Source organism: Neomonachus schauinslandi, chromosome 2 (assembly GCF_002201575.2).
Source record: "Neomonachus schauinslandi chromosome 2, ASM220157v2, whole genome shotgun sequence".
NCBI classification, from domain to species: Eukaryota; Metazoa; Chordata; class Mammalia; order Carnivora; family Phocidae; genus Neomonachus; species Neomonachus schauinslandi.
This window is the reverse complement of record NC_058404.1, coordinates 231,370-252,949: the sequence shown is the minus strand read 5'-3', so window position 1 is coordinate 252,949 and position 21,580 is coordinate 231,370. Positions and strand designations below refer to the sequence as shown.

Below are 21,580 nucleotides of genomic sequence, written 5' to 3'. Positions count from 1 at the left end.
GTTTCCTGTAGATCATAAAACAGCCACTCATGCTAAGCTGACATGGCCCCCTAAAAGACTGCATGCACTTTCCTTTCTCGGTGAAGGGCATGACTTAGCCCAGCTTCCCACATACCCCTCTAGGTTGCAAGGTTTGGGGCAGAAAGGGCAGAGGGCCTCCCAAGTGGGAACAGGTCGGTGGCGATGAGGACCATCTGTGCACCTAGAGCCGGCAGCTGCAAGGGATGCTCCCTAAGCCTCCTCCACCCAGTTACAGCAAGGGGACAGCAAAAGGACACTTCAGGCCCCCAGATGCAGCTACCGTGTCCTTCTTTCCTTCTTTAGCCTCTCGCAATGACATCTATCCCAAGGATGATGTCACACAAGGGGGCCTGTGGTGCAGCAAGCACACCTCCTCCAGGGACATCATCTCTCCATACGCCCGAAGCTGCCAAGGTGGTCTTCTTCAGCTTGGCTCTGTCCTATCCTTAAGGTTGGCATCTTTGGTCCCTTGTATGGTGCTGTCCTACCCTGGGTGAATGGACACCCGAGGCTCACATCCTCCAGGCACCCTGACCACCCAGTTATCCTGTTCTGTGTTGAGATTGAACAGGGAGAAGGCAGGCCCTCTCAATTCCCCTCCCCAAAGATGATTTCATCCCTCCAAGCCTACTGTGGTTCCTTATGCAAAAAGACTTTGGACAAACCCAGAAGCGTCTTAAATTCTCAGAGAGCACACTTCCTGTTCAAGCTGGAATTCCCTCTCTCAGCACTCCCAGCACAAACATATCATGAAATGCACAATTTCACAGACAATATAACATAAAGACATTTGGACGCCGCTGAATCCTTCAAAGCAGTACTGAAAGTTTCATGATAGAAACCTGGCACCACGATTGTTGGAAATGTTCAGAATGAATGCTTCATTTTCATATTGTTCCATACAGATGAGTGAAAGTGTTCCACTCAGTGCAACGGTAGGAACGAGCTAAAACGAGTAATAGTTACCATAGAACATGTACTGAAATTGAAACCATCATACACATCGAATGTGACACGTCCTAGTTCAAGAACCATGGAGATGCTGGGAACACAACACTCACAGCTCTTTTACCAAAATTATATCCAAATTACTACTGAATTTTTAAATTAATAAATTATTAAAACATTGTTTTGATTGTATTAAAATATTTTAAGTTTCTCATGGCCAGAATCTAATGTAGCTGGGGCTGTGATCTATATTTCCCGAATGCTACCCAGTGTTTTTTTCCTGGAACTACCTCTTGACCTTGCCTCCTGTTCCTCTAGTAATAATAATAACTGGAATTATTTCATGAAAGATTAGGGTGTAGGAGTCTATTAAATCAATGAGAACAACTCTAATAAATTTGAAATAATGATTTTGTTCCTAGGAAGCTATACTGAGAAAATGTTTACTGCTATGGCTTTTCTGCAGAACACAGCCCCACGAAACACTTTGTGCGGAAAAGGCCTTCTTGGTCAGGGACACCAGGTGACGCCCACGGTTGTATTGACAGGCGTCACAGTGCGAGCACAGCTGATGTTTCCAGAAATTTAACGCTAGCTTGTCCAAACTCAACAGACTGTACAAGACTTTGCCTTCATACTTATTAAGAGCCCATGAATCAATATTTCACAAAAATCCTTATTTATAAACTCTGAGCTAAATTAACCTGTTTGGCAAGAAAGGACTACATAGCGCTGACTTTATCTTCTAAATCTGCAACAATGAAAGCTATCTACCAGCTCAAAGACATAGAGGAGGAACATTAAGTTGGAATCTTCCATTCTAGGACTGGAAGGAAATGAAGAGCTCACCCAACTGTAGTAGAGATTTTGGGTAGCATCTCCTTTCTATTCCCCTTTTAAGAGCAAGTTCCAAGTGACCTTCAAGTTTATGTGACTAGTCAGTGGTAGTCCTGGGATTGGGCCCTCATTTTAATTCCTCTGAATGTCATTGACAGATACAAAGCTGACTTTTGCAGACAGGATTTTATATGTGGGCATCACCTTAGATGTTCAGTTGGGGTATTAGTTTTCACATTTAAAATTTTGGCATTTCATGAAAAATTGGTGAGTTGCATTGTCATATGCCCAAAAGAACATGCCCAGAAATTTGTTCTGGTGTTCCAGGTTGTTAATCTAGGTTTCTTTCAAAATGCACTGGATTCTCAAACATGATTGATAAATACAGGAGTTAAAAGGAGTTCTTCAGGGCGCCTGGGTGGCTCAGTTGGTTAAGTGACTGCCTTTGGCTCAGGTCATGATCCCGGAGTCCCGGGATCGAGTCCCACATCGGGCTCCCTGATCGGCGGGGAGTCTGCTTCTCCCTCTAACCCTACCCCCTCTTGCGCTCTCTCTCTCACTCTCTAATAAATAAATTTTAAAAAAAATAAAAAAAATAAAAGGAGTTCTTCAACTGTTGGCAAGACGGCGGAGGACTAGGCAACCTAAATTTCGCCTGGTCCCAGGAATCCAGCTAGATAGGTATCAAACCACTCTGAATACCTACAAACTCAACAGGAGATCAAAGAAAAGAGTAGCAACAACTCTCTGAACAGAAAAGCGACCACTTTCTGGAAGGTAGGACGTGCGGAGAAGTGAATCCCAGGCGATATTCGGGAGGATAGATGGCGGGGGAGGGACCGTCTTCTGGCAAGTGATAGAGCAGCGGAGCACAAAATCGGAACTTTTAGAAGTCGGCTCTGCTGAGTGACCTCACTCCGGTGGCTAAGCAGGGGGTGGAACCCTCGCGGGACAGTGTGGTCTCAGGACCCTCGGGGTCACAGAAAGACCGGGGGTGCCTGAGTGTGGCAGAGCTCCCAGGTATCAGAGAGGGGAAGCCAGCTGCAGAGGCGGAGCCCAGGCGCGGGCTCTCAGCTCGGGGTTGCCATAAACCGTGATCCGCGGCACAGTCGGGCCCCTGCTACTCCAGCAGGGACCCAACAAGCGGCAGATCCGGGGAGACTCACCTTCCTCCCCCGGGAGGAGCCACGCGGGAGGGCACCGCAGGGATCTGCTGGGTTTGGAGACTCCACCCGGGGTCGGGTGCCAGAGATAGAAATGTGCGGTCACAGGCCGGGTGAGCACGGAGTGCGGCCGGAGACGGGGGAGACGGGAGTGACTGACGGCTTTTCTCTGGGGGTTCACTGAGGAGCGGGGCCTCGAGTTCTCGGCTCCTCCGGGGCAGAGATTGGGAGGCCGCCATTTTCACTCTCCGCCTCCAAAGCTGTACAGAAAGCTTGCAGGGAACAAAAGCCCCGGAGAGCAAACCCGAGCAGCTGACTTAGCCGGGAGGGGGCAAGGGCAGGGCAATTCGGCCTCCGGCAGAGACATTTGGAAACCACGGCAACAGGCCCCTCCCCAGAAGATCAGCGAGAACAGCCAGCCAAGACCAAGTTTACCGATCAATGAGAACGGAAGAACTCCAGCGCTAGGGGACTACTGCACATAGAATTCATGGCTTTTTTACCATGATTCTTTAGTCTTTCAAAGTTAATTTTTAAAATTTTCTTTATTTTTTTCTTTTTCTATTTCTTTTTTTAAAATTTTTCTTCTTTCCTTTTTCAACCAACATCTTATCAATTCCTTTTTTAAAATTTTTTCAATTTGCATTTTTACAGTCATATTCTGTTCCTTCATTGTATTTAACCTTATTTTTTGTAAATATATATATGCTTTTCTTTCTTTAAAATTTTGGAATACAGTTTCTTCTAACAGACCAAAATATACACTAAATCTAGTGTATGGCTTTGTTCTAGTCTCCTGCCTGATCACATTCTCTCCTTTTTTTTTTTTTAATTTTTTCTTTCTTTCTTCAACTAACTTCTTATCTTATCAATTCTTTTTTTAAAATCTTTTTTAATTTTCATCTTTACAGTCATATCCAATCCCTTCATCATATTTAGCCTTATTTTTGTATATACATAAGTTTTCTTTCATTAAAATTTTGGGAGGCAGTTTCTTCTAACAGACCAAAATACACCCAAAATCTAGTGTGTGGCTCTGTTCTATTCAACACATCTAATCATATTCTTTTTTTTTTCTTTCCCCGCCATGTTTGGGTCTCTTTTGATTTGTTTAGTGTATATTTTTCTGGGGTTGTTCTTACCCTTTTAACATTTTGTTCTCTCATTCATCTATTCTTCTCTGGACAAAATGACAACACGGAAAAACTCACCTCAAAAAAAAAGAACACGAGGCAGTACTGACTGCCAGGGACCTAATCAATACGGACATTAGTAAGATGTTGGAACTAGAGTTCAGGATGACAATTATAAAGGTACTAGCTGGGCTTGAGAAAAGCATAGAAGATACTAGAGAATCCCTTTCTGGAGAAATAAAAGAACTGAAATCTAACCAAGTCAAAATCAAAAAGGCTATTAATGAGGTGCAATCAAAAATGGAGGCTCTAACTGCTAGGATAAATGAGGCAGAGAGAGAATTAGTGATATAGAAGACCAAATGATGGAGAATAAAGAAGCTGAGAAAAAGAGAGATAAACAACTACTGGATCATGGGGGCATAATTCGAGAAATAAGTGTTACCATAAGACAAAACAATATTAGAAAAATTGGGATCCCAGAAGAAGAAGAAAGAGAGACAGGGGCAGAAGATATATTGGAGTAAATTATAGTGGAGAACTTCCCTAATTTGGGGAATGAAACAGACATCAAAATCCAGGAGGCAAAGAGAACCCCCCTCAAAATCAATAAAGATAGGTCAACACCTCGACATCTAATAGTACAACTTACAAGTCTCAGAGACAAAGAGAAAATCCTGAAAGCAGCTCAGAACAAGAGGTGTGTAACCTACTATGGTAGAAACATTTGATTGGCAACAGACCTATCCACACAGACCTGGCAGGCCAGAAAGGACAGGCATGATATATTCAGAGCACTAAACAAGAAAAATATGCAGCCAAGAATACTATAGCCAGCTAGGCTGTCATTGAAAATAGAAGGAGAGATAAAATCTTCCAGGACAAATGAAAACTAAAAGAATTTGCAAACACGAAACCAGCTCTACAAGAAATCTTGAAAGGGGTCCTCTAAGCAAAGAGAGAGCCTAAAAGTAACATAGACCAGAAAGGAACACAGACAATATACAGTAACAGTCACCTGACAGGCAATACAATGGTACTAAATTCATATATTTCAATAGTTACCCTGAATGTAAATGGGCTAAACGCCCCAATCAAAAGACACAGGGTATCAGATTGAATAAAAAAAAAGACCCATCGATATGCTCTCTGCAAGAGACTCATTTTTGACCCAAAGACCCCTCCAGATTTAAATTGAGGGAGGGGGTGGAAAACCATTTACCATGGGTTTTTTTTTGTTTTTGTTTTTGTTTTTTTTTTTATTATTCTTATGTTAATCCCCATACATTACATCATTAGTTTTAGATGTAGTGTTCCATGATTCATTGTTTGTGCATAACACCCAGCGCTCCATGCAGAATGTGCCCTCCTCAATACCCACCACCAGGCTAACCCATTCTCCCACCCCCTCCCCTCTAGAACCCTCAGTTTGTTTTTCAGAGTCCATCGTCTCTCATGGTTCGTCTACCCCTCCGATTTCCCCCGCTTCATTCTTCCCCTCCCGCTACCTTCATCTTCTTCTTTTTTTTTTTCTTAACATATATTGCATTATTTGTTTCAGAGGTACAGATCTGAGATTCAACAGTCTTGCACAATTCACAGCGCTTACCAGAGCACATACCCTCCCCAGTGTCTATCACCCAGTCACCCCATCCCCCACTCCAGCAACCCTCAGTTTGTTTCCTGCGATTAAGAATTCCTCATATCAGTGAGGTCATATGATACATGTCTTTCTCTGATTGACTTATTTCGCTCAACATAATACCCTCCAGTTCCATCCACGTCGTTGCAAATGGCAATATCTCATTCCTTTTGATGGCTGCATAATATTCCATTCTATATATATGCCACTTCTTCTTTATCCATTCATATGTCAATGGACATCTTGGCTCTTTCCACAGTTTGGCTATTGTGGACATTGCTGCTATAAACATCGGGGTGCACGTACCCTTTCGGATCCCTACTTTTGTATCTTTGGGGTAAATACCCAGGAGTGCAATTGCGGGATCATATGGTAGCTCTATTTTCAACTTTTTGAGGAACCTCCATACTGTTTTCCAGAGTGGCTGCACCAGCTTGCATTCCCACCAACAGTGTAGGAGGGTTCCCCTTTCTCCGCATCCCCACCAACATCTGTCATTTCCTGACTTGTTAATTTTAGCCATTCTGACTGGTGTGAGGTGGTATCTCATTGAGGTTTTGATTTGGATTTCCCTGATGCCGAGCGATGAGCACTTTTTCATGTGTCTGTTGGCCATTTGGATGTCTTCTTTGGAAAAATGTCTGTTCATGTCTTCTGCCCATTTCTTGATGGGATTCTTTGTTCTTTGGGGGTTGAGTTTGATGAGTTCTTTATAGATTTTGGATACTAGCCCTTTATCTGATATGTCATTTGCAAATATCTTCTCCCATTCTGTCGATTGTCTTTTGGTTTTGTTGACTGTTTCCTTTGCTTTGCAAAAGCTTTTTATCTTGATGAAGTCCCAATAGTTCATTCTTGCCCTTGCTTCCCTTGCCTTTGGCGATGTTTCTAGGAAGAAGTTGGTGCGGCTGAGGTCGTAGAGGTTGCTGCCTGTGTTCTCCTTTAGGATTTTGATGGACTCCTGTCTCACATTGAGGTCTTTCAACCATTTGGAGTCTATTTTTGTGTGTGGTGTAAGGAAATGGTCCAGTTTCATTCTTCTGCATGTGGCTATCCAATTTTCCCAACACCATTTGTTGAAGAGACTGTCTTTTTCCCATTGGACATTCTTTCCTGCTTTGTCAAAGATGAGTTGACCATAGAGTTGAGGGTCCATTTCTGGGCTCTCTATTCTCTTCCATTGATCTATGTGCCTGTTTTTGTGCCAGCACCATACTGTCTTGATGATGACAGCTTTGTAATAGAGCTGGAAGTCCGGAATTGTGATGCCACCAGCTTTGCTTTTCTTTTTCAACATTCCTCTGGCTATGCAGGGTCTTTTCTGGTTCCATACAAATTTTAGGATTATTTGTTCCATTTCTTTGAAAAAAGTGGATGGTATTTTGATGGGGATTGCATTGAATGTGTAGATTGCTCTAGGTAGCATTGACATCTTCACAATATTTGTTCTTCCAATCCATGAGCATGGAACGTTTTTCCATTTCTTTGTGTCTTCCTCAATTTCTTTCATGAGTATTTTATAGTTTTCTGAGTACAGATCCTTTGCCTCTTTGGTTAGATTGATTCCTAGGTATCTTATGGTTTTGGGTGCAATTGTAAATGGGATCGACTCCTTAATTTCTCTTTCTTCGGTCTTGTTGTTGGTGTATAGGAATGCCACTGACTTCTGTGCATTGATTTTATAACCTGCCACTTGACTGAATTCCTGCATGAGTTCTAGCAGTTTTACGGTGGAGTCTTTGGGGTTTTCCACATAAAGTATCATATCATCTGCAAAGAGTGAGAGTTTGACTTCTTCTTTGCCGATTTGGATGCCTTTGATTTCTTTTTGTTGTCTGATTGCTGTGGCTAGGACTTCCACTACTATGTTGAATAGCAGTGGTGATAGTGGACATCCCTGCCGTGTTCCTGACCTTAGGGGAAAAGGTCTCAGTTTTTCCCCATTGAGAATGATATTCGCCGTAGGTTTTTCATAGATGGCTTTTATGATATTGAGGTATGTACCCTCTATGCCTATACTCTGAAGAGTTTTGATCAAGAAAGGATGCTGTACTTTGTCAAAAGCTTTTTCTGCATCTATTGAGAGGCTCATATGATTCTTGTTCTTTCTTTTGTTAATGTATTGTATCACGTTGATTGATTTGCGGATGTTGAACCAACCTTGCAGCCCAGGGATAAATCCCACTTGGTCGTGGTGAATAATCCTTTTAATGTACTGTTGGATCCTATTGGCTAGTATTTTGGTGAGAATTTTTGCATCCATGTTCATCAGGGATATTGGTCTGTAATTCTCCTTTTTGATGGGGTCTTTGTCTGGTTTTGGGATCAAGGTAATGCTGGCCTCATAAAATGAGTTTGGAAGTTTTCCTTCCATTTCTATTTTTTGGAACAGTTTCAGAAGAATAGGTATTAATCCTTCTTGAAATGTTTGGTAGAATTCCCCTGGGAAGCCATCTGGCCCTGGGCTTTTGTTTTTTGGGAGATTTTTGATGACTGCTTCAATTTCCTTAGTGGTTATAGGTCTGTTCAGGTTTTCTATTTCTTCCTGCTTCAGTTTTGGTAGTTGATACATGCTCATAATATGTTCTTATAATTGTTTGTATTTCTTCGGTGTTGGTTGTGATCTCTCCTCTTTCATTCATGATTTTGTTGATTTGGGTCATTTCTCTTTTCTTTTTGATAAGTCTGGCCAGGGGTTTATCAATCTTATTAATTCTTTCAAAAAACCAGCTCCTAGTTTCATTCATCTGTTCTACTGTTCTTTTAGTTTCTATTTCATTGATTTCTGCTCTGATGTTTATTATTTCTCTTCTCCTGCTGGGTTTAGGCTTTATTTGCTGTTCTTTCTCCAGCTCCTTTAGGTGGAAGGTTAGGTTGTATACTTGAGACCTTTCTTGTTTCTTGAGAAAGGCTATATACTTTCCTCTTAGGACTGCCTTTGCTGCATCCCAAAGGTTTTGAATAGTTGTGTTTTCATTTTCATTGGTTTCCATGTATTTTTTTAATTCTTCTTTAATTTCCTGGTTGACCCATTCATTCTTCAGAAGGATGCTCTTTAGCCTCCATGTATTTGAGTTCTTTCCGACTTTCCTCTTGTGATTGAGTTCTAGTTTCAAAGCACTGTGGTCTGAAAATAGGCAGGGAATGATCCCAATCTTTTGGTACCGGTTGAGACCTGATTTATGACCTAGGATGTGATCTATTCTGGAGAATGTTCCATGGGCACTAGAGAAGAATGTGTATTCCATTGCTTTGGGGTGGAATGTTCTGAATATGTCTGTGAAGTCCATTTGGTCCAGTGTGTCATTTAAAGTCTTTATTTCCTTGTTGATCTTTTGCTTAGACGATCTGTCCATTTCAGTGAGGGGGTTGTTAAAGTCCCCCACTTTTATTATATTGTTGTTGATGTGTTTCTTTGCTTTTGTTATTAATTGCCTTATATAATTGGCTGCTCCCATGTTAGGGGCATAGATATTTACATTTGTTAGATCTTCTTGTTGGATAGACCCTTTAAGTAGGATATAATGTCCTTCCTCATCTCTTATTACAGTCTTTGGTTTAAAATCTAATTTGTGTGACATAAGGATTGCCACCCCAGCTTTCTTTTGGTGTCCATTAGCATGGTAAATGGTTTTCGACCCCCTCACTTTCAATCTAGGGGTGTCTTTGGTTCTAAAATGAGTCTCTTGCAGACAGCATATCGATGGGTCTTATTTTTTTTATCCAATCTGATACCCTGTGTCTTCTGATTGGGGCATTGAGCCCATTTACATTCAGGGTAACTATTGAAAGATAGGAATTTAGTGCCATTGTATTGCCTGTAAGGTGACTGTTACCGTATATTGTCTGTGTTCCTTTCTGGTCTATGTTGCTTTTAGGGTCTCTCTTTGCTTAGAGGACCCCTTTCAATATTTCTTGTAGGGCTGGTTTTGTGTTTGCAAATTCCTTTAGTTTTTGTTTGTCCTGGAAGCTTTTTATCTCTCCTTCAATTTTCAATGACAGCCTAGCTGGATATAGTATTCTTGGCTGCATATTTTTCTCATTTAGTGCTCTGAATATATCCTGCCAGTCCTTTCTGGCCTGCCAGGTCTCTGTGGATCGATCTGTTGCCAATCTAATGTTTCTACCATTGTAGGTTACATATCTCTTCTCCCAAGCTGCTTTCAAGATTTTCTCTTTGTCTATGAGACTCGTAAGTTTTACTATTAGATGTCGGGGTGTTGACCTATTTTTATTGATTTTGAGGGGGGTTCTCTGTGCTTCCTGGATTTTGATGCCTGTTTCCTTCCCCAAATTAGGGAAGTTCTCTGCTATAATTTGCTCCATTATACGTTCTGCCCCTCTCTCTCTTTCTTCTTCTTCTGGGATCCCAATTATTCTAATGTTGTTTCATCTTATGGTATCACTTATCTCTCGAATTCTGCCCTCATGATCCAGTAGTTGTTTATCTCTCTTTTTCTCAGCTTCTTTATTTTCCATCATTTGGTCTTCTATATTACTGATTCTCTCTTCTGCCTCATTTATCCTAGCAGTTAGTGCCCTCATTTTTGATTGCACCTCATTAATAGCCTTTTAGATTTCAACTTGGTTAGATTTTTGTTCTTTTACTTCTCCAGAAAGGGTTTCTCTAATAACTTCCATATTTTTTTCAAGCCCAGCTAGTATCTTTAAAGTGATGATTCTGAACTCTAGATCTGACATCGTACTAATGTCCATACTGAGTAGGTCCCTGGCAGTCGGTACTACCTCTTGTTCTTTTTGTTGAGGTGATTTTTTCTGTCTTGTCATTTTGTCCAGAAGAGAATAGATTAATGAGAGAACAAAATGCTAACAGGGTAACAACATCCCCAGAAAATATACTCTAAACAAATCAGAAAAGACCTGAAGCAGTGGAAAAAGAAACGGAAAGAGAGAAAAAAGAAAAAGAAAAAAAAGAAAAAGAAAAAGATAAAGACAAAAACAAACAAAAACAAACAAAACAAAACAACAACAACAACAAAAAACCAGAATGTGATCAAATATGATCAGGCTGGTATATAGATCAGTGGCACACACTAGATTTGGGGTGTATTTTGGTCTTTTAGAAGAAAGTGCCTCCCAAAATTTTAAAGAAAGAAAAACTTATATATGTACAAAAATAAGGGTTGATATGATGAAGGGATGGAATATGACTGTAAAGATGGAAATTATAAAAAATTTTATAAAAGGAATTGATAAGAAGTTGTTTGAAAAAAGAAAGAAGTGGATTTAAAAAAAGAAAAAAAAGGGAGAGAATGTGATCAGGCAGGGGAATAGAAAAAACCATATACTAGAGACTTAGGGTATATTTTAATCTGTTAGAAGAAACTATCTCAAAATTTTAAAGAGAGAACAACTTATATATATATGCCAAAAATACGGGTAACTACTATGAAGGGATAGAATATGACTCTAAAAATGAAAAATAAAAATGTTTTTTAAAAAAAGGGATTGATAAGATGTTGGTTGAAAAAGGGAAAAAGAAAAATTCAAAAAAAAAAAAAGACAGTTAAAAAAATTAACTTTGAAAGACTAAAGAATCATGGTAAAAAAGCCATGAATTCTATGTGCAGTATTCCCCTAGCGCTGGAGTTCTGCCATTCTTATTGATTGGTAAACTTGGGCTCGGCTGGCTGTTCTCGCTGATCTTCTGGGGAGGGCCCTGTTGCCATGGTTTCCAAATGTCTTTGCTGGAGGTGGAATTGCCCCGCCCTTGCCCCCTCCCGGCTAAGTAATCTGCTCGGGTTTGCTCTCCCGAGCTTTTGTTCCCTGCGAGCTTTCAGTACAGCTTTGGAGATGGAGAGTGAAAATGGCGGCCTCCCAATCTCTGCCCCAGAGGAGTCGAGAACTCGGGGCCCCACTCCTCAGTGAGCCCCCAGAGAAAAGCCATCAGTCACTCCCATCTCCCTGGTCTCCGGCCGCACTCCGTGCTCACCCGGCCTGTGACCAAGCGTTTCTATCTCTGGCACCCGACCCCGGGTGGAGTCTCCAAACCCAGCAGATCCCTGCGGTGCACTCCCGTGCGGCTCCTCCCGGGGGAGGAAGGTGAGTCTCCCCGGATCTGCCGCTTGTTGGGTCCCTGCTGGAGGAGCAGGGGCCCGACTGTGCCGCGGATCACGGTTTATGGCAACCCCGAGCTGAGAGCCCGCGCCTGGGCTCCGCCTCTGCAGCCGGCTTCCCTGCTCCGTTACCTGGGAGCTCTGCCACACTCAGGCACCCCCGGTCCTTCAGTGACCCCGAGGGTCCTGAGACCACACTGTCCCGGAGGGTTCCACCCCCCGCTTAGCCACCAGAGTGATGTTCCTCAGCGGAACAGACTTTTAAAAGTTCCGATTTTGTGCTCCGCGGCTCTATCACTTGCCAGAAGCGGCCGACGGAGGCCCCTCCCCCGCCATCTATCCTCCCGAATATCGCCTCGGATTCACTTCTCCGCACGTCCTACCTTCCAGAAAGTGGTCGCTTTTCTGATGAGAGAGTTGTTGCTCTTCTTTTCTTCGATCTCCTGTTGAGTTTGTAGGTGTTCAGAATGGTTTGATCCCTATCCAGCTGAATTCCTGAGAGGAGACGAAATCCAGGTCTCCTACTCCTCCGCCATCTTGCTCCCCACCATTTACCATGTTAATCGACATGAAAAGAAAGCTGGGGTGGCAATCCTTATAACAGACAAATTAGATTTTAAACCAAAGACTATAATAAGATGACAAAGGACACTATGTCATACTTAAAGGGTTTATCCAACAACAAGATCTAACAATGGTAATATCTATGCCCCTAACATGGAAACAGCCAATTATATAAGCCAATTAATAACAAAAGTAAAGAAACACATTGACAACAATACAATAATAGTGGGGGACTTTAACACCCCCCTCACTGAAATGGACAGATCATCTAAGCAAAAGATCAACAAGGAAATAAAGGCTTTAAATGATACCCTGGACCAAATGGACTTCACAGATATATTCAGAACATTCTATCCCAAAGCAATAGAATACACATTCTTCTCTAGTGTCCACGAAACATTCTCCAGAATAGATCACATCCTGGGTCATAAATCAGGTCTCAACCGGTACCAAAAGATTGGGATCATTCCCTGCATCTTTCTGGACCACAATGCTTTGAAACTAGAACTCATTCATAAGAGGAAAGTTGGAAAGAACTCAAATACATGGAGGCTAAAAACATCCTACTAAAGAATGAATGGCTCAACCAGGAAATTAAAGAATTTTAAAAATTCATGGAAACAAATTAAAATGAAAACACAACTGTTCAAAATGTTTGGGATGCAGCAAAGGTGGTCCTAAGAAGAAAGTATATAACAATACAGGCCTTTCTCAAATACACAACCTAACCCTTCACCTAAAGGAGATGGAGAAAGAACAGCAAGTAAAGCCTAAACCGAGCAGGAGAAGAAAAATAATAAAGATCAGAGCAGAAATCAATGAAATAGAAACTAAAAGAACAGTAGAACAGATCAATGAAACTAGGAGCTGGTTCTTTGAGAGAATTAATAAGATTGACAAAACCCTGGCCAGACTTATCAAAAAGAAAAGAGAAATGACCCAAATAAATAAAATCATGAATGAAAGAGGAGAGATCACAACCAACACCAAAGAAATATAAACAATTATAAGAACATATTATGAGCAACTATATGCCAGAAAATTAGACAATCTGGAAGAAATGGATGCATTCCTAGAGATGTATCAACTACCAAAACCGAACCAGGAAGAAATAGAAAACCAGAACAGACCCATAACTAGCAAGGAAATTGAAGCAGTAATCAAAAATCTCCCAACAAACAAGAGCCCAGGGCCAGATGGCTTCCCAGAGGAATTCTACCAAACATTTAAAGAAGAATTAATACCTATTCTTCTGAAACTGTTCCAAAAAATAGAAATGGAAGGAAAACTTCCAAACTCATTTTATGAGGCCAGCATTACCTTGATCCCAAAACCAGACAAAGACCCCATCAAAAAGGACTAGTATCCCTGATGAACATGGGTGCAAAAATTCTCACCAAAATACTAGCCAGTAGGATCCAACAGTACATTAAAAGGATTATTCACCATGACCAAGTGGGATTTATTCCTGGGCTGCAAGTTTGGTTCAACATCTGCAAATCAAACAATATGATACAGTACATTAATAAAAGAAAGAACAAGAACCATATGATACTCTCAATAGATGCAGAAAAAGCATTTGACAAAGTACAGCATCCTTTCTTGATTAAAACTCCTCACAGTGTAGGGATAGAGGGTACATACCTCAATATCATAAAAGCCATCCTTGAAAAACCCACAGCAAATATCATTCTCAATGGGGAAAAATTGAGATCTTTTCCCCTAAGGTCAGGAACACGGCAGGGATGTCCACTATCACCACTGCTATTCAACATAATACTAGAAGTCTTAGACACAGCAATCAGACAACAAAAAGAAATAAAGGGCATCAGAATCAGCAAAGAAGTCAAACTCTCACTCTTTGCAGATGATATGATACCTTATGTGGAAAACCCAAAAGACTCCACCCCAAAACTGCTAGAACTCATACAGGAATTCAGTAAAGTGGCAGGATATAAAATCAATGCACAGAAATCAGTTGCATTTCTATACACCAACAACAAGGCCGAAGAAAGAGAAATTAAGGAGTCGATCCCATTTATAATTGCACCCCAAATCATAAGATACCTGGGAATAAATCTAACCAAAGAGTCAAAGGATCTGTACTCAGAAAACTCTAGAATACTCATGAAAGAAATTGAGGAAGACACACAGAAATGGAAAAACGTTCCATGCTCATGGATTAGAAAAATAAATATTGTGAAGATGTCTATGCTACCTAGAGCAATCTACACATTTAATGCAATCCCTATCAAAATACCATCGACTTTTTTCAAAGAAATGGAACAAATAACCCTAAAGTTTGTATGGAACCAGAAAAGACCCCAAATAGCCAGAGGAATGTTGAAAAAGTAAAGCAAAGCTGGAGGCATCACAATCCCGGACTTCCAGCTCTATTACAAAGCTATCAACATCAAGACAGTATGGTACTGGCACAAAAACAGGCACATAGATCAATGGAACAGAATAGAGAGCCCAGAAATGGACCCTCAACTCTATGGTAAACTAATCTTTGATAAAGCAGGAAAGAATATCCAATGGAAAAAAGACAGTCTCTTCAACAAATGGTGTTGGGAAAATTGGACAGCCCCATGCAGAAGAATGAAACTGGACCATTTCCTTACACCACACACAAAAATAGACTCCAAATGGATGAAAGACCTCAATGTGAGACAGGAATCCATCAAAATCCTTGAGGCGAACACAGGCAGCAACCTCTTCAACCTCAGCTACAGGAACTTCTTCTTAGACAGATTGCCAAAGGCTATGGAAGCAAGGGCAAAAATGAACTATTGGGACTTCATCAAGATACTTTTGCACAGCAAAGCAAACAGCCAACAAAATCAAAAGACAACCGACAGAATGGGAGAAGATATTTGCAAATGACATATCAGATAAAGGGCTAATATCCGAAATGTATAAAGAACTTATCAAACTCAAATGACATATCAGATAAAGGGCTAATATCCGAAATGTATAAAGAACTTATCAAACTCAACACAAATAATCCAATCAAGAAATGGGCAGAAGACATGAACAGACATTTCTGCAAAGAAGACATCCAAATGGCCAACAGACACAAGAAAAAGTGCTCAACATCGCTCGGCATTAGGGAAATCCAAATCAAAATGTCAATGAGATACCACCTCACACCAGTCAGAATGGCTAAAATTAACAAGTCAGGAAACGACAGATGGAGAGGATGTGGAAAAAGGGGAACCCTCCTACACTGTTGGTGGGAATGCAAGCTGGTGCAACCACTCTGGAAAACAGTATGGAGGTTCTTCAAAAAGTTGAAAATAGAGCTACCCTGTGACCCAGCAATTGCACTCCTGGGTATTTACCCCAAAGATACAAATGTAGTGATCCGAAGGGGCACATGCACCCCAATGTTTATGGCAGCAATGTCCGCAATAGCCAAACTATGGGAAAAGTCCAGATGTCCATCGACAGATGAATGGATAAAGAAGAAGTGGTATATATATACAATGGAATATTATGCAGCCATCAAAAGGAATGAAATCTTGTCATTTGCAATGACGTGGATGGAACTAGAGGGTATTAGGCTGAGCGAAATAAGTCAATCAGAGAAAGACAATTATCGCATGATCTCACTGATATGAGGAATTTGAGAAACAAGACAGAGGATCATAGGGGAAGGTAGGGGAAAATGAAACAAGATGAAACCAGAGAGGGAGACAAACCATAAGAGACTCTTAATCTCAGGAAACAAACTAACAGTTGCTGGAGGGGAGGGGGTTTGGAGGGATTGGGTGGTTGGTGGTGGACATTGGAGAGGGTATGTGCTATGGTGAGTGCTGTGAATTGTGTAAGACTGATGAATCACAGACCTGTACCCCTGAAACAAATAATACATTATACGTTAATAAAAAAAAAAAAAGGAGTTCTCTTCTAGTAGAGAATGATTTTGTTATTATTATTTTTTTACTTTCTGAAGGTGAATCTCAAAAAGATTTTTTAAATTGTAAAAATATTATAATAAAATAATTATTTTAATTTTAAAAGATGTCTGGCTATAAATACAAAGGCAAAGCATGCTTTGGCTACAGAAAGAAATTCTATTTATATTTACAAGTTTGAATTTTGAAACATTTCTTTTGGAGAACTTCTACAAAACAAGGTTGCCTAAGTCAATAGTCCTGGTGGAAAAAGAAGAAACACTTCCAAACTTATTTTAGAACTCCAGCATTACCTTGATGGCAAAGCCAGACAGGCACACCACAAGAAAATTACAGGCCAGTATCCCTGACAAACATAGATGCAAAAATCCTCAACAATATATTAGCAAATTGTATTAAACAATACATTAAAAGGACCATATGCCATGATCAAGTGGGTTTTATCCTAGGGATGGAAAGATGGTTCAACATCCACAAATCCATCAATATGACACACCACATTAACAAAATGAAGTATAAATATCTATAATCATCTCAATAGATGCAGAAAAATCATTTGACAAAATTCCACATCCATTTATGTTAAAAACTTTAAACAAAGTAGGCAGAGAGGGAGCATACCTCAATATAAAAAAGGCCATACAGGGGCGCCTGGGTGGCTTAGCCGGTTAAGCGTCTGCCTTCAGCTCAGGTCATGATCCCAGGGTCCTGGGATCGAGCCCCACATCGGGCTCCCTGCTCAGAGGGCAGCCTGCTTCTCCCTCTCCCTCTGCCTGTCTCTCTGCCTACTTGTTCTCTCTCTCTCTCTGTCAGATAAATAAATAAAATCTTTAAAAAAAAAAAAAAGGCCATATATGACAAGCCCACAGCTAGCATCACATTCAAAAGTGAAAAGCTAAAAGCTTTTCTTTTAAGATTAGGAAGAAGACAAGGATGCCTTTTCTCACCATTTTTATTCAATATAGTATTGGAAGTCCTAGCCAGAGCAATTAGGCAAGAAAAAGAAATCAAAGGAATCTAAATCAGAAAGGAAGAAGCAAAACTGTCAGTATTTTCAGATGACATGATATTATATACAGAAAATCCAAAAACTCCATCAAAAAGCCATCAGCACTAATAAATTCAGCAACGTTGCAGGATATAAAATCAATATACAAAAATCTGTTGTGTTTTGACACACTAAAAATGAACCATCAGAAAGTTGAATAAAGAAACAATCCCATTTTAAATTGCATCAAAAAGAATAAAATACATGGGAATAAAGTGACCAAGTAGGTAAACACTTGTACACTGAAAACTATAAGACATTCATAAAGGAAACCAAAGAAAATGCAAATAAATAGAAAGACATACTGTGCTCAGGGATTGGAAAACTTAATATTGTTAAGATGTCCATTCTACCCCAAAAAATCTATGGGTTCAGAGCAATCCCTATCAGAATTCCATGGCTTTTCTCACAGAAATAGGACAAACAATCCTAACATTTATATGGAACCACAAAAGACCCTGAATACCCAAAGCAATCTTAAAAAGAAGATGGCAGCATCCTGGTCCCTGATTTCAAACTGTATTACAAATCTATAGCTATCAAAACAGTATGATATTGACACACACCAAGGAACAAGGTCGTGAGAAGAGGAGACTTGGTGGTGCTGTCATTTCTATGGTCTCAGGGCTCTGCCCCTTTCGAAGAACTTCCAACGGCGCCATGTTGGGACAGAGCATCTGGAGGCTCACAAGCTCTGTGGTCCGTAGGAGCCACTATGAGGAGGGCCCAGGGAAGAATTTGCCATTTTCAGTGGAAAACAAGTGGCGATTACTACTTATGATGACTTTGTACTTTGGATCTGGATTTGCTGCACCTTTTTTTATAGCAAGACATCAGCTGCTTAAGAAGTAAGGATGTTCTAGGGTGCCTGGGTGGCTCAGTCGTTAAGCATCTGCCTTCGGCTCAGGTCATGATCTCAGGGTCCTGGGATCGAACCCCACATCGGGCTCCCTGCTCCGCGGGAAGCCTGCTTCTCCCTCTCCCCTCCCCCTGCTTGTGTCTCTCTCTGTCAAATAAATAAATAAAATCTTAAAAAAAAAAAAGAAGTAAGGATGTTTTAATTAACCCATCAAACAGATGTGAAAAGAACATTTTAAGAGGTGCAGTCTCTTTGAAAAATGGATCAAACTCTTGATTTCAACATACTCAATATGTTTGTAAATAAACTTATGGCATGAATCCTTAATGCCTCTTCTCTGAAACATGGAATGTAATAATTGTACTTACTTTTTTATTTGGGAAATATTCCAGGATTAGTTTGTTTGGTCAGATTAGTGTGTGATTTAGTCTGTTTCTTGTTTTTAGATTTTGAGGCTTTATTTAATTTTTGATTACTAGGTCAAGACCTTGTTGGTAATTTATGTTATTAAAAATGCAAACTTGAAAAAAAAAGTAGGATATTGGCATAAACACAGAAACGTGGATCAATGGAACAGAGTAGAGAGCTCAGAAATAAACCCACACATATAAGGTCAAGTAATTTATAACAAAGGAGCCTAGAATATGCACTGGGGAAAGGACAGTCTCTTCAATAAAGGGTTCTGGGAGAATTGGATCTTACACCAAATACAAAAATTACCTGAAGACAAATTACCTGAATGTAGGACCTAAAACCGTAAAACTCCTCGAAGACAACATAAGCACCAAACTACTTGACAGAGGTCTTGGTGATGATTTCTAGACTTGACACTAAAAGCTAAGGCAACAAAGGCAAAAATAAAAAAGCTTCAGCACCGCAAAGAAAACCATCACAAAATAAGAAGGAAGCTTACTGAATGGGAGAAGATATTTTTTAAACCATGTATCTGATATGGGGTAATATCCAAAATGTATAAAGAAGTCATGCAACCCATTAGCAAAGAAACCAAACAATCTGATTTAAAAACAGGCAGAGCACAGGACATAGTCAATAAGGTAATAGTGCTGTACGGTGACAGATGGGAACCACGCAATTATGGTGAGCACTGCACAGTGTACAGAATCGTACATCTGAAGCTAATAGAACATTGTATAGCAGTGATACTGTGATAAAATTTGTTAAAAGGGCAGAGGATCTAAATAGACATTTTCCAAAGAAGACATACAGATGGACAACAGGTACATAAAAAAAAAGGTGCTCAACATCACTCATCACCAGAAAAATACAAATCAAAGCCATGACAAGATATCACTTCACACCTGGAGAATGACAAATATCAAAAAGACAAGAACTAAGTGTTGGTGAGGACGTGGAGGAAAGGGAACCTTTGCACACTGCTGGTGGGATTTTAAACTGGTGCAGCCACTGTGGGAAATAGTATGGAGGTTCTTCAAAAAATTAAAATAGGGCTACTATATGACCCAGCAATTTCAACTTATGGGTATTTACCTGAAGAAAATGAAAACACCAACTCAAAAGGAGTCTCACCCCATGTTCCCTGCAGCATGATTAACAACAGCCTTGATAGGAAAACAACCTAAGTGTCCATCAGTGGATGCATGGATAAAGAGAATACTTTACACACACACAGGAATGTTATTTAGCCATAACATGAAGGAAATTTTGCCATTTGCAACAACACTGATGGACCTTGAGAACATTATGCTAAGTGAAATAAGTCAAAGAAAGACAAATACCATATGGCCACATTTATATGTGGAATCTAAAAAAAGAAAAAGAGAAAAAACCCCAAACTCATAGCTACAGAGAACAGATTGGTGGTTGCCAGACGTGGGGGGCTGGTTGTTTGTGGGGGGGGGGGTAATGGTAGGTGAAATGGGTGAAGAGGGTCTACAGGTACAAATTTCCAGGTATAAAATAAAGTCATGGGGATGCAATGTACAGCATTGGTATAATAATACTGTATTGTATGTTTGAAATTTGCTAGGAGCATAGATCTTAAAATTCTCATTATAAGAAAAAGATTATAACTATGTATAGGGACAGATGTCCCTAGACTTAGGGACCAGACTTATTGTGGAAATCACTTTGCAATGTACAAAAATATTAAATCATTACATTATACACCTGAAACTAATATGATGTTACATGTCAATTATACCTCAATAAAAAAGTAGTTTCAAAGTTAATAAATTATAAAAAAAAAAAGATCATCTGCTTACAAGTTTTAAAAAACAGAAGAAACTCCCTTTCTCTCTCAAATAAATAAATAAAATCTTTTTAAAAATCTATCTCTCTCCCTCTCAAATAAATAAAATCTTCCAAAAGGTCGGGGCGGGGGGGGGCGGGTGGCACCTGGGTCACTCGGTCGGTTAAGTGTCTGCCTTCGGCTCAGGTCATGATCCCGGAATTCTGGGATCGAGTCCCAAATCAGGCTCCCTGCTCAGCAGGGAATCTGCTTCTCCCTCTCCCTCTGCTCCTCCACCCTCACCCCGCTTGTGCTCGCTCTCTCTTGCTGTCTCTCTCATTTAAATAAATAAAATCTTAAAAAAAAATTATAGTCTATCATAGTCATTAATTGACACATTTCAACAAGGAAGGACATTGGGTAGTACTCTGAGGGAAGCATGAAATGAGGGCTGTTTTCCAATGATGCATACTTTATATTAGTAAATATTCCTTTTAGAAATATATATCTATTAATAAATATATTAATAAATATTTCCCTTCTGGAAAACTTCAACTTAAGAAAAAGCAAGACAAACAACCAGAATATAAGACTCTGTCTAGGGGCGCCTGGGTGGCTCAGTTGTTAAGCGACTGCCTTCGGCTCAGGCCATGATCCTGGAGTCCTGGGATCGAGCCCCGCATCGGGCTCCCTGCTCGGCGGGAAGCCTGCTTCTCCCTCTCCCACTCCCCCTGCTTGTGTTCCCTCTCTTGCTGTCTCTCTATCTGTCAGATAAATAAATAAAATCTTTAAAAAAAACCCCACAAACTTATAAGACTCTGTCTTTCCACTTTTGAGCAGACAGCTTTTTCAGCTTAACTAGATGATGATTTGATAATACAGGTGTCAAGGCTTTTCCCTTGGACCCACTTTTTAATTGCTAACGAGCTGAGCTTCTAAGCATTTTAAAAACGTATCCTATCTCATAAACAACTATAGTTAGTTAAATAAACTGTCTTGACATTTAAAAATGGCAGTGATAATGAGCCCCCCCCCCCAAAAAAAAATACTACTGGCCGACAGAATTCAACAGCACATTAAAAAGATCATAGACCGGGCGCCTGGGTGGCTCAGTTGGTTAAGCGACTGCCTGCGGCTCAGGTCATGATCCTGGAGTCCC

At 40.4% G+C, this 21,580-nt stretch overlaps 1 protein-coding gene across 1 annotated transcript; it reads left to right on the top strand.

Moving 5' to 3' along the window:
* Positions 1-18,013: 18,013 nt before the first annotated feature.
* Positions 18,014-18,537, top strand: LOC110584241 (cytochrome c oxidase subunit 7C, mitochondrial-like). Its single transcript, XM_044911498.1, has 2 exons — positions 18,014-18,209; positions 18,408-18,537. The coding sequence occupies exon 1, from the start codon at positions 18,014-18,016 to the stop codon at positions 18,203-18,205; it is 192 nt and encodes a 63-aa protein (XP_044767433.1). The 3' UTR covers positions 18,206-18,209; positions 18,408-18,537.
* The last annotated feature ends 3,043 nt before the right edge of the window (positions 18,538-21,580 follow it).